The following is a 13,339-nucleotide window of genomic DNA, read 5'->3' on the forward strand; positions in this document are numbered from 1 at the left end:
TTTACAACCACAATGTTATGAAACTAGAAGCTAATAACAGGACGAAAGCTGGAAAATTCACAAATGTGATGTGTGCAAATTAAAAACACACTCCTGAACATACAATGGATTAAAAAAAAGAAATTAAAAAGAAAAATCTTGAGACAAGTGAAAATAGAAACACAACGTATCAAAACTTATAGGATGCAGCAAAAGGAGTTCTAAGAGGGAATTTTATAGTGATAAATGCATACATCAGGAAAAGAGAAATATCTCAAATGAACAACCTAACTTTACACCTCAAGGAACTGGAAAAAGTAGTACAGACTAAGCCTGAAGTTAGTAGAAAGAAGGAAATAATAAAGACTATAAGACAAGTAAGTAAAATAGAGAATAGAAAAACAATGGGAAAGATTGACATACTAAGAGTTGATTCTTTGAAAAGATAAGCAAAATTATATACTTTTAGCTAGATTAACTGAAAAAAAAAAGAGGGTGCAAATAAATAAAATTATTTAAAAAGAGGAGACATTACAACTGATACCTCAGAAACACAAAGGATCATAAGAGTCTACTGTGAAAAATTATACACCAACAAATTGGATAACCTAGGAAAAATGAATAAATTTCTAGAAACACACAAGACTCAAGAAGTAGAAAATCTGAGTAGACCAGTAACAAGTAAGGAGATTAAATCAAGAATCAAAACTCCCCCAACAAATAAAAGTCTGGGACCAGATGGTTTCACTGGTGCATACTACCAAACATTAAAACCAAACATTTTAGTAAGCGTTAGTACCAATCCTTCTCAAACTCTTCCAAAAATATTGAAAAGGAGGGAAAACTCCCAAACTCATTTTACAAGGCAAGCTTTACCCTGATACCAAAACCAGAGAAGGATACTACAAGAAAAGAAAACTGTAAGCCAATATCCCTGATGAATGTAGATCAAAAGTTCTCAACAAAATACTGGCAAACTAAATTGAACAACACATTAAAAGGATCATATTCCATGATCAAATGGGATTCATCCCTGGGATGCAAGGATGGTTCAACATATGCAAGTCATAAAAGTTATGTATCACATTAATAAAATGAAAGATAAAAATCGTGTAATCATCTCAATAGATGCAGAAAAGCATTTGACAAAATTCAACATCCATGCATGAGAAAAGCTGTCAACATACTGGGTATAGATGACACGTACCTCAACATAATAAAGGCCATATATGACAAGCCAGCAGCTAACATACTCAATGGTGAAAGGTTGAAAACTTTTTTTCTGGACATACAGATGGCCATCAGGTACATGAAAAAGTGCTCAGTATCACCAATCATTAGTGAAGTGCAAATTAAAACCACAACAAAATATCACCGTACACCTGTTAGAATAGCTATCATCAAAAAGACAAGAATTAACAAGTGTTGGGAGGATATGGAGAATAGGGATCCCTTGTGCACTGTTGGTGGGAATGTGAATTGGTGCAGCTACTGTGGAAAACAGTATGGAGGTTCCTCAAAGAATCAAAAATAGAACTACCATTTGATCCAGCAATTCCACTTCTGAGTATTTATCCAAAGGAAACAAAGACACTAACTCAAAAAGATATCTTCACCCCACGTTCACTGCAGCATTAGTTGCAATAGTGAACACATGGAAACAATCTTAAGTGTCTATTGAGTGATGGATGGATAAAGAAAATGTGGTATATACATATAGGGGAATACTATTCAGCCATAAAAAAGGAAATTCTGTTATTTGTGACAACATGGATGAACCTTGAGGGCTTTATGCTAAGTGAAATAAGTCAGTCAGAGAAAGACATGTATGATCTCACTTATATGTGGAAACTAAAAACGTTTGTTGATGGTTGGGACTTCCCTGGTGGTCCAGTGGTTGACTGCACACTTCCAATGCAGGGGGCATGGGTTCGATCCCTGGTAGGGAAACTAAGATCCCACATGCCCTGTGGCATGGCCACAAGATTAAAAAAAAAAAAAAAGTCAGAGAGGAGGTTGATGGTCGCCAGGTGTGGGAGATGTGGGAAATGGGTGAGTGTGGTGAAAGAGTACAAACTTCCAGTTATTAGGTTAATAAGTTCAGGGGATGTAATGTACAGCATAGTAACTATAGTTGACAATACTGTATTGTATATTTGAAAATTGCTCACCACAAAAAAGACAAAAATTCTCACCATAAAAAACAAAAATCGTAACTATGTGAGGTGATATATGTATATATAAATGAGTAAAATCATCACTTTGTACACCTTAAACTTACACAATGTTGTATGTCAATTATATCTCAATAAAGCTGGGAAAAATTAAACGATATAAACTTACAATTACATATATTAAAAATAGAAGGTTGTAAATACTAATTATTTTGCCACATTTTACTGTTATCTATACTTTTTAGTCTGTTTACGTCTGTTTTATCTGATGGAAATAGCATATAATGGTGTGTTGTTGAGCATTGCTTCTCAACTCCAGTTTATTTATTTTCTATATTTGATGAGTTATGGTAATGGCCAACTACTGCTAACGCTACAGCTAGGTCCCTATTACCCAACTTATTATTAGAATTATTAGTATTATATTTATTTGCATTAACAAAGCTATAATTTATTGTTGTACGTTTTCCTGCCATCATTGAAGTCATTAGTAGCCACCAGTGATTATTGTTTATAATTTCCAAAGTATGTTTTTATCATATATCTTATGTTTTACAATATCATCAATCTAGGCTCAGCCTTCACTCCCTGTTATTGACACTTCACTGAGGTATATTTCATAAACATGCATTGTCTTATCCTTCAAAGCAAAACACCATTTTAAGTCTATGTGTGAACTTCCTTTTTTCTCTGCAGTGTAAATGTCAATCAGTATTTGTTGTTTAGCTATATTTTATACATTTTTAGGTATTTGTTCTCATTTTTTAAATCTTTGACATTTTTGCTAATTTTGTGTGCTCACCCTGCTTGCTGCTAGTAATAATGAATACATTAATTGAAGAAAGAGAAATACCAAGGGAAGCTTAATTAGACATGCTAAACAGATCCCATTTCATCTTTAAACCAGTAAGAGAAGGTTGAATTTCCACTTTCCAAAGGATTATACCTATTTCCCATTACTTTCTCACTCATTTTGTTAGCAACCTTTTTTCTGTTTTCACAGGGATTCATTTTTAGTCACTTTCATGATGAGATAGTATCTGAGATCCCATAAGAGCTTATTATATCTGACCTTAGTCTTCACAGATAGTCAGTATTGATTCTACTCAGCTGGACTGGTATTTTGTAGGTTTAGTCTACTGTTTTCATGTAACACATGAACTAACTAAAAATCAAAACCTTGGCTATATTGCTGAAGCTAGACCTGAAGGATATGAACTCCAAGGCTGCCCCCCACACCCAAAATATAGATATATTTTTTAAAATAGGCTGGGATTGTCAGTTTTATTTTTAGGGATCAAGTTCAAACTTTCAAATGCTTTTGTTTTTAAAGAACATTTATTAAATATATTGTTTGTATATGTATGAGAGACAGACAGTTGAATGGGGAAGGTGGTGGAGGGAGAGGGGAAGGGGACCAAGAGATAGAGACAGAGATGGGTGCGGGGAGAGAGGGAGAGAGAATGAGGGTGAATGAATGAATATGAATAAATTTAAGCTCCATATCTAAAAACAAAGCAGAAATTTATGTCTATTTGTCATTTTCTTAGTTTATCCTGATATAGCTCATATCCAGCCATCCCTCTATTTACACTGTAACTGTAGTGACATCTAACTCCTCTTTCCACACTCCCATCCTCCCCTACCCCACGACTTCTGTGTCTGTATCAGACTCAAGTAGAGTTGCCTATTTCCTTGTCCTTTGGGAAGGCACTCTACTTTTACCTCTGTATCCAGGGCCTAGAACAGTACATGCATCTTATATGTTCAGTGACTGCACGTATGAATGCTGAAGGGTGTTTAAACTTTTGTTTTAATGGTCCCACCACATTCAAGGAAATAAAGGTTAATCCCTTTTATACCTTGTATATTCAACTAATCATCACTTAGGAAGAGGGAAAGGTTGAGTGAACTAGTTTCTCTAGGGCTGGTTACAGTTATCTTACGTGCAGCTTTTTTGTATAGCCATTTTAGTAGAGATCAGGGAGAAGACGAAGAGGCTTATAACTTGGTAGTAAGAGAAGTACTGTAGACTGTTTATGTGCACATTAGTGCACATTATGAAGCTTCAATGACAGAATTGCTAAAGGGGTAAAAAATACAGTGTGCTTACATTCTAAATAACTGCATAAAAACTGAAAAATGTCTGCTGACTTGAACAGCTGGGGTCAAAGCCAAGGCCCCCAACTCATAGGTAAAAAAGAAATAAGCAAATATTTGGAGAAGCAAAATGACAACAGCTAACTGTACTTATTTAACTTTAGGAGATTTTTTTAAACTAATTTACATATTTCATGGTTTATAGTAGAAAACAGAAGTGGTCAGTTTGTATAGGAACTTAAATAAACAGTTACATTTCTAAGTGGGTAAACAGAACTCTACCTGATTCAATTATTCAGGCAGGAAGTTGGTCTAACAAATGTGTCAAATACCATAATCAGTCAAGGTCAGACTTTCAAAGAAGTGACATTTAAAGTAAATGTTTACATAATAGTTACATCCTAGGACCTTGAGTAAGGACAACTTTTTCTGTTTGCTTGGTACAAATTCTAGAATATTGAATATGTCCCTGTCTAAATTCTTTCAACTTACTGATACCATAATTTAGAGATCGGTTCTTTTCATTTCAGATTTTATTCTCTGTTCAGATAAAAATATCTGGGAAGGTATATCAGATTTTATTTGTCATTTAAATCTTAATGAGAGAAGCTCATAAGCTTCTGAAACAGCTGAAAACCTTTTTATAGAGAGAAAAATAGCAATATCAAGAAGATTCTGGGAGGACAGTATCATACTATCTATCAAAATTAAAAATGCATTTTATCCTTTGACTCAGCAATCCCTCTTTTGGGAAATTATTGAGAGAGAAAAGCAAGGTGCATAGCAATGTATTTAGAATGCTATCTTTTATATAGGAAAGGGAAAAAGTAAAATAAGAAATGTAATTCTTTTATTTGCATAAAGAAACACTGGCAGGATATATGAGAAATTATTGAGTAGTTATGAGATTATGCAAAAGAGATTGGGGGGACAGATACAGGGATTAGTGGATATAGGGATAGAGAGGAGAGAGACTTTTTTTAACCTTATATACTTTTAAATTGTTTTGATTTTTTACATCATCTGACTGTATTACCTATTTTTAAGATGGCTTAACAAATAAATGACAAGGTGATTAAAATTAGCAAAAGAGGGAAATTCATCTCAAGTGGGGAAGCTTGAAACTTGGAACACAGATTTTACCTATGTCACTGCAGAAAGCTGGCTCTGAAGAACTTCATTCACTAGTGGCCTTCAACCACTAATACAGGGGACTAATAACATGAAGGAATGTTTCTGACATTCTGGTCAAATGCCACTCAGTCATGTTCTGTATGTCTATGTTTTCCTGTAGATGCCAGAGGAACAAGCATTCTGTGTTTTGGTGAAAATCATGTATGACTATGGTTTACGAGACCTCTACAAAAACAACTTTGAAGATCTTCACTGCAAATTCTATCAGTTGGAGAGACTAATGCAGGTAAATAAATATTAGGAACTTTTATCACTCAGGGATTTGTTGACTTACAGGGAAAGTCCAATAAAATTGAAAAATAATGGTTTACGAAAATCTAATGGAAAGTTACAGAAAAGGTAAATGGATTTGGTTTCTGACCAATATCTACAGTGGTCTTAATATCATAAAATATTTATTTAACTATTTGACCATTTATAAAAATAGTCTTCCATTTAAAATATTCAACTTTAATACACTTTGAAGTGCGAATATGGTGAATTAAGTCAGTAAAGAGATTTCCCAGTATTATTTGTAAATAAATGAAGATATTTACATAATAAAAACTGAAATACTTAAGATTTTTCTCAGTATTAATTAGCACCAGTACCATATTTAGATCCACATGTAGAGAACACTTTAAAGAGACAGAAAGATATTGATGAAATTAAAATCCACCTACAATATTGTAGTTTAGGGACATACTTTAAATTTTTTCCTCTGTAATTTCCAAATCTCAAAGAATGTTGTTAACTATTTCATAATGTATGTGTGTAAATTATATGTATGAGAAATAGGTATTCTTTTACATATCTGTCATAAAAGAGATTGTGAGCAAGGACAAAATTATTGTCTAGTGCTGTTAAAGGAATTACTGAGTAGCTTTGAAATTCCACCTGAGGTTGTAAATCTTAAATTTGTAATGGGTCTATGCAACATGTTTATATGGCTTCCTCTATAAGAGGTATTGGGAATCCAAGAGAAATGTGAAGAAAATACATGAATGGATAGATTCCATATTGGGGAAAAGTAAAGTGGTTGGGGAGGAAGGTTACTGGGATGTGGCAGTAGAGGATTCTGGTAGGAGCTTATTGACATGACCTGTCAGGAGATCAGTAGGTGTCTAAGGGGGAAGTGAAGCCAATAGGAGACACAGACTAGAACAGGGAAGTGGAAGGCAGAGAGTTGGCAGTGAGGTTAAGGACAGCTGTATTAGGAGAAGGGAATGTAGGAGGGTAGAAGACCTGAAATGGGAAGAAGAAATAAAGGGGGAGGAGGATGTCAAAAGAACTGTAAGCACTATGACAGATGGGCATTGAGGGGGAAAAAGACTGTGTAGAAGAATCTGGTAACTACGGACAGTAAAAGCAATGGGCTCCTTTTCAGAGATTTAATTCTTCCAAGTAAATATTTGGGATTCTTCACATTTTTTATCTTTCATTTACCTTTCATTTAAAAAAGTTCATATTTTTTCAAAGGTCAGTATTCTTAAGAGCTTTGAGAGTCAAATAAAAGTACCTGATAAATGAATGGCATGTTCGTGGTACTATGAAGAAACCCAAATACATTTTCTATTAGCACTTTTGTCTGTTAACTGAATGACCACTTCGATACCCCATTAAAAGTACCTGATGGGTACATTGGGGTGTTTTTCAAAGAGCATCTTGTACGAAAAGTGGGTTTTTTAAATTTCTGTGGTCTGTTTATGAAAACAAAACTAAAGTGAGCTTTTATGTATCTTTGCCTTTGTCTTTCAGTTATGGGAATAGCTATGCTAATGCTTTATACTTTGCCTTTCATGCTTTTGAAAAGCATTTACTTGTATAACTTGGGGAAAAAGAGCTAGCATAAAGGGTTTTTCTAGGAGACATCCAATTTTATACATTATATACTTGTACAATTTCTGTACTTTGTAATTTTTAATATGTTGAAGATAGATTGTTAAAAGTATGGTCATGTTTTGGGCTTCAGTACCATAATGTACTGAGGTAATATCATAGAACCCAGATGATGTTGATATTAAATGGTCTTCAAAGAAAAGATACATTTCTTTTCTGGCTAGTTAGGAGTTCAACCCTGAATGGAGTGCTGTGACTTGACAGTGGAGTCCTGATACTAGACCACAGGTGTTCTGTCAGAGCAGGCATTTCCCAAGAAACAGGAACAGTCAAGTGAGCAAGAGTTGATTTTTGTTATTTGTTCATAACACATCTTTCTTGTTCTCTCTCTGTCATATGCCCAGTTCTCATCCTATCATCACTTCTATGTAGTTATATAAAAGTCAACAAATGCTGTAGTAAATTGAGAGTGATCATAGCAAGCTTGTCATAAATCGCAGTTGTGGCAGGAAATGAGGCATCTTCAGTGTTCCTCCCCCCACAATTTTCCACTTTGACTTTCAGGAGCAGTTACCGGACCTGCACGGCCATTTTTCTGATCTGAACCTGGAAGCTCATATGTATGCATCCCAGTGGTTTCTCACTCTTTTTACTGCCAAGTTCCCACTCTGCATGGTCTTCCACATCATTGACTTACTGCTTTGTGAGGTAGGGTGACTCCCATCTCTCATATTTAAGTCAAAATAGGAAATAGTTTCTACTTAACACGATTAACAATTTTCTTCATTTTCTTTTTTCCTTAAAAAAGAACATTAAGCCATAAATACTGACCAAAAAGTTCTATTTGAATTTTTAGTAAAGACTACTTTAATTGTAATTTTATTATTTGTGAGAAGTAAAAATGTTAGGCATATATAATTTCTACAAAGTAAAATGAGGTAATTAAATTTGTATCATTAAATTCACAATAAGCCTATATCTGTGTAATTATGCATTACTAATACCAGGGACCTTTAAAGTTAAATAAGTGAAATTAGAATCAGGTGTTTTTAATGGTAATGTAATTATACTCCAAGAGTGAATATAAATGAAAATTTTATGGTAATTAAATTCTCAATTCATAAGATAGCTCTTCCTGTGTGTTGTTTGAGACTCCTACCAGACAACTGAGAAGTGATAAACTAAAGCTTCTATATCATATAATTATATGTTTAGACAGTAGAATATTTCAAAAATTAGTTTGCAGAATTCCTTAGGTATCTATATTTGTTTCCTTTATTGTTTTTAGTTCCTCAGATGGCTGTATTTATTTACTTTACTCTTTTAAAGATGTAAGTAATATTACACACACATACATCGTATACTGCCCATCAGAATGTTTGTCTTCGTGGTGATGAAAAAGTTGCTGGATAAGAAGAACTTTTTTATTAGGAATATAAATGTATATAAAAATATAACTGTCTTAATGTAAAAAGCTGGAGTAATCAAAAGTATAAGCTTAATATAATCTAGACAGTTTTATATTACAGTATTACTTTTTTAACACAAAGTTTCTTCTTTCTTAGAAGAAAAGTCTAACCATTTTAATCACCCCAGGAACTAGAAATTTCATTATAAAAATAAGGTTTAAAAATATAAAACGTATAAGCTATATAAAGCATAACTGTTACTTTTCAGCCTACTTACTGCAGTAACCATCTGATATGCAAGCACAGCTGGGTTTTGCTCTTCAAAGGTTCTAGCTGGCAGAAGCACAACATATGAAGGGTGCAGAGCATTTTGTAAACATGTAAGATTTTAAAACATTTGTAACATATTTTGATAAAGAAGAGTTGAGTGACTCGCTGAGAGACACAGAATAAGTTCCTGAATTCTGAATATTGTAACAGCCAGAGTACCTGACTGATGACGCATTAATTCTATTTGTCTTACTTACAAATTGGTTCCTAAAATGCCTATTTAAATTAAACCTAAAGGAAGAATGCAAAATTAGAAGCTAAAACCTTATTCAAAGTTAAAATGGTGTGATCACAGTATGCACAAAGCAAATTGGACATTTGTACTAAAAACTCTACTTTGCCTGATTATCCAACTGGGTGTGGTGAACAGTTCTGACTCCTCTAATTTAGTTTAATATTCTTTGAAAGTAAAACCAAATTCATTGAGCTCTGTAATCTTAAAACAAGGTGATACTAAAAGTTAGTTTTGATAAATATTTGTAGGTCTTACTTATTGCACACTGAGCTGAGTTTAGTATTTCATGGTATTTATAAAAACAGGAAAAAGTGGGGGCATGACACTTTAACAGTTTTATCTTTATATATAGTAAGAGCTTGCAAATACTTAATATCATTGCTTCATGTTTTTTGCTGATATTATCTAACTTTAGAGTAGATTGGTTCAGTGGTGTTCATTATAGAAAAGAGAATGAAATTAATATGCTTAATCATACCAGTTAAATTGGATTTCTTGGTCACTTTTGGTAAAGTAGTAACGCTGGTATAGTGACTTTGTAAAATTGTCTCTACCTGAATGGTGCCATACCTGACATTGGAGTACTGTCCACGGGTCTTCTGGAACCCAGATTCATAATTCCTCAGGAAATTTCATCTTGAAGATATTTGAATTTCTAATATCGGTTGCTAAAACAATTAGCAACATTTATGGTAGGGAAAAGAAAAGTAAATTTATAAGCCTTCTCATCAGTTGTCAGCTGCGATTCATAATCACAATGTTTGAAAGATCTTAATGCTCATTAAAATTAATAAAAGCATCATAGATGCTACTTTTTCTTCCCTTAAACCTGTACTCTGCAACTGTTTAAGGAAGTTGCATAGCTTTCCAAAACAGGGAGTAGGTTGTAATCACAGCATCATGGTAACCAAGGAAACAAATGATAACATCCCTCAACAAAGTAAATAGCCTTTCAAAATAAGTTTATTGGGAACAGTATTGTAGTGTGCTTCAGGATATTTGTTCTTTCCACTAAGTCATCTTTGTCAGAGGATTAATTTGCAAAGGAAATTTTTAGATAAACTTTTATTTCCTGCTTGTCTGTGTTTTCTCTTTGCCCCTTTCCTCCTTGTGGTTAATAAAATATTTATATCAAGGCTATTCTTTCATATGTGATAAAATATTCCAAAAGAAGAAATGGAAACATAGTCTTAAATAGAATCATCCATGGGTATTTGTTTTCATCATATTTTCTCTTTTTAAAGAAAACAATTTAAATCTTGATGGTTATGAATTAATATTGAGTTACAAATGGAAGGCTTGGAAATTCGTAGATGGAAAAGTGTTGATTTTTCAAAGTTCATTATTCTGACAAAAACAATGTATTGGTCTGCAGAGTATTTTGCGCAAAGATCCTATTGCAAAATGAGAAAGTCACTGAGCTTGAAATTTTACTCTTAGAAAGTATATCCTCATTTCATGTTTTCCTAAGTTAAATGTTTTTAAGGATTTCTTCATTCATTCTGAGGTTAAGAATATGAAGTTAATTAAGTAGCAGAAAAGGGAAGAATTTTAGTAGACTTTGGCAATGCAGTTGGAATCAAAAACTAGTTATCGGTAGTTTTATTTAAAATATTTACTTAAAGCTGAATATGCGGTGACTTGGGTTAATTCTTTTGTTTGGTGAAGATGGATTGCAACAGGATTTGAAACTAGAGTTGAAAATACATTTTCTTATATTGAGATGAATGGAACTCTGTAAACTAACATTTAGCCCAAAATTGAAATGAAAAAAAAATTCTTTTTAAAGAGCAAAGCCTCCTATGTTTATTATCTGTCTCTGTTTATATGGAGGGATAAGAAGAAGGCTAAAAATATTAATTACAGTGTAAATGCTATGCTGTTAATCCCCTAAGAATAAAACATTGGTTTTTAAAGAACCTTTTATTTAAATATAACAGAATAAAAGAAAATGTGCAAAAATTAGTGTAAAACATGCTGATTTTTAACAAAGCGAACATACTAATGTAGCAAGTACCCAGATAAAAGAAAAAGAACATTATCTGCATTTCATAAGCCCTCCTCCCCTCAGTCCCTACTCCTCTGAAGAGCGATCACTATCCTGACTTTTAACACCTAGACTAGTGTTAATTGGCTTTGAACTTTAAATGGCATCATACAATATGAACTCTTTTTCATCTAGCTTCTTCACTCATCGTTATGTTTGTGAGACCCATCCACATAGTGCATCTAGGCATGGTTTATTTGTTCCATTTTATGAATATGCTACAATTTATTTGTTCTTCCATTCTATTGTTGATGGGCGTTTGGGTCGTTTCCAGATTAGGGCTATTATGAATATTATTGCTATGAACATTCTTGAACTTGTCTTTCGGTAAACGTGTGTATGCATTTCAGTGGGTACACATCTAGGAGTGAAATTTCTGGGTTAGGGCATATGTAAGCTAGGGTTTTGTAGATGCTACCAAACAGCTTTCCAAAGTATTTTGAGCATCGCCTTTTGTGTTGTTTTTATTCAGTTAAAGTCTTCCTTGTGATCAGGGGCAGATTTTTTGTTTTCTTTTTTTTTTTTTGTAGATGGCAGGTCCTAGATCAGATTAGTGTTCATGAGCATGGAGCAAAATGAACCTCATTTGGTGATTGAAGTCATTCACTTAATCTCTGAAGTTGCGTACAGATGGGAACTAAGAGCTGGATCTAAGACCCAAATCACTTTTGTGCTTATATGAGGGCAGTTACCCTGATGTGGAAAATTCAGCAATGTATTCAGTTATAGAAGAAGCAACATAGAGACAGCTTAACATTGGCGTTAAGATATTTGGCTTTTTAGTTTTTACCCTTCCTGTATCACTTTCTTCACATTACTTTAACAATATATGGCTTAGTTTCTTTCTCTGTAAAATGAAGCTAACAATACCTAGCTCCTGGGTTTATTTTAAGGATTAAATGCAATTATGAATCTAAAGTGTCTAGCACTCTGTCTGCTACATAGTAAATATTTACTTAATAATGTTACCTTCCATTCTGCTCCATCCACCTGTATAGTCCTTTTAGTTGCTTCTCAATTTATTCAATTAACAACCGACTTTAGGGATTCTTAAGAGAGGGTTAACTAGCTGTTGGTTCTTTATTACCTTTCTAATAACCACCTTTGTTTTCCCCCCAGTTGAGGCGCCTCTTTGCTAAAACCAAAAATTTAGCCATTGACCTTAATAGAAGTTTTATTCTATTTCTTATTGACTATAGTGATTCAAGTACTCCAAAAGTGTTTTTTCTTCCACCTTCTTTCAAAAGACATAAGGAAAACAGTGTTTCTTTTAGTCTTGACAAGATAACTGACAGCTGGTGTTTAAAGTTGACTCTTCCCAGATAGTTCAGGTTTTAGAGTATCAGATATATTCAGCTTTATATAGTAACTTGGAATTTCATGAAATTTAAGGAAATCATTGACCCTTCAAATTGGAGTATATTTCCTGCCTCTCCTTTCTTCTTAGGGTGGTGAGAAAAAAAATGACAGTACGGGATATCCGATTAAATACCACCAAGTATAATCCCCCTTTCAAAGCAGTTTTCTAAAGCTGTTATCTGAAGAATAGATTCATTGTATAATATCTTTACTCTTTACCCCTATTCTCCTCCCTCAAATAGTGATACATTGAATTTTTAATTGAGATATAGTTGACATATAACATTGTGTAAGCTTGTATCACAGTGTATCACAACATGTTAGTTTGATACATTTATGTATTGCACTATGATTACTACAGTAGCATTAACACCTTTATCAAGTAATACCTTGAATTTAAAGCACATCACAATGGGCTGATATAAGGAAGATTAAGAACATAAACATAAAATTTTCTGAAAACTTTAAGAATAGTAATTGGTCACAAGAGAGGAAAAAAAATGCTTTGACTAACCAATAAATACTGTAGAGGCTATTTTAATGTTTTACTTATCAGTAGAAATCCTCAGGACTAGGAAAATTCTAAAATCTCATTTCTGGCTGCTAATATCTTTCCTACCTACTAGGGTCTTTATGGTTCTCACATCAGTTGTCTTACAGCTCTTTCTTGTGTTTTTGTTAATTTTGACATTAC

The 13,339-nt window shown here is 33.4% G+C and overlaps 1 protein-coding gene across 4 annotated transcripts in view; it reads left to right on the forward strand.

Annotated features, from left to right (window-relative positions):
- RABGAP1L (RAB GTPase activating protein 1 like) overlaps window positions 1–13,339 on the forward strand; it is a 665,825-nt gene that overhangs the window by 434,862 nt on the left and 217,624 nt on the right. For all 4 annotated transcript variants that reach the window (XM_068541282.1, XM_068541284.1, XM_068541285.1 and 1 more), the window contains exons 16-17: window positions 5,548–5,673; window positions 7,830–7,973. In XM_068541282.1, the coding sequence (XP_068397383.1) occupies window positions 5,548–5,673; window positions 7,830–7,973 (270 nt within the window). The remainder of the gene's footprint in view (window positions 1–5,547; window positions 5,674–7,829; window positions 7,974–13,339) is intronic.

This window comes from Eschrichtius robustus, chromosome 3 (assembly GCF_028021215.1).
Source record: "Eschrichtius robustus isolate mEscRob2 chromosome 3, mEscRob2.pri, whole genome shotgun sequence".
Taxonomy (NCBI): Eukaryota; Metazoa; Chordata; class Mammalia; order Artiodactyla; family Eschrichtiidae; genus Eschrichtius; species Eschrichtius robustus.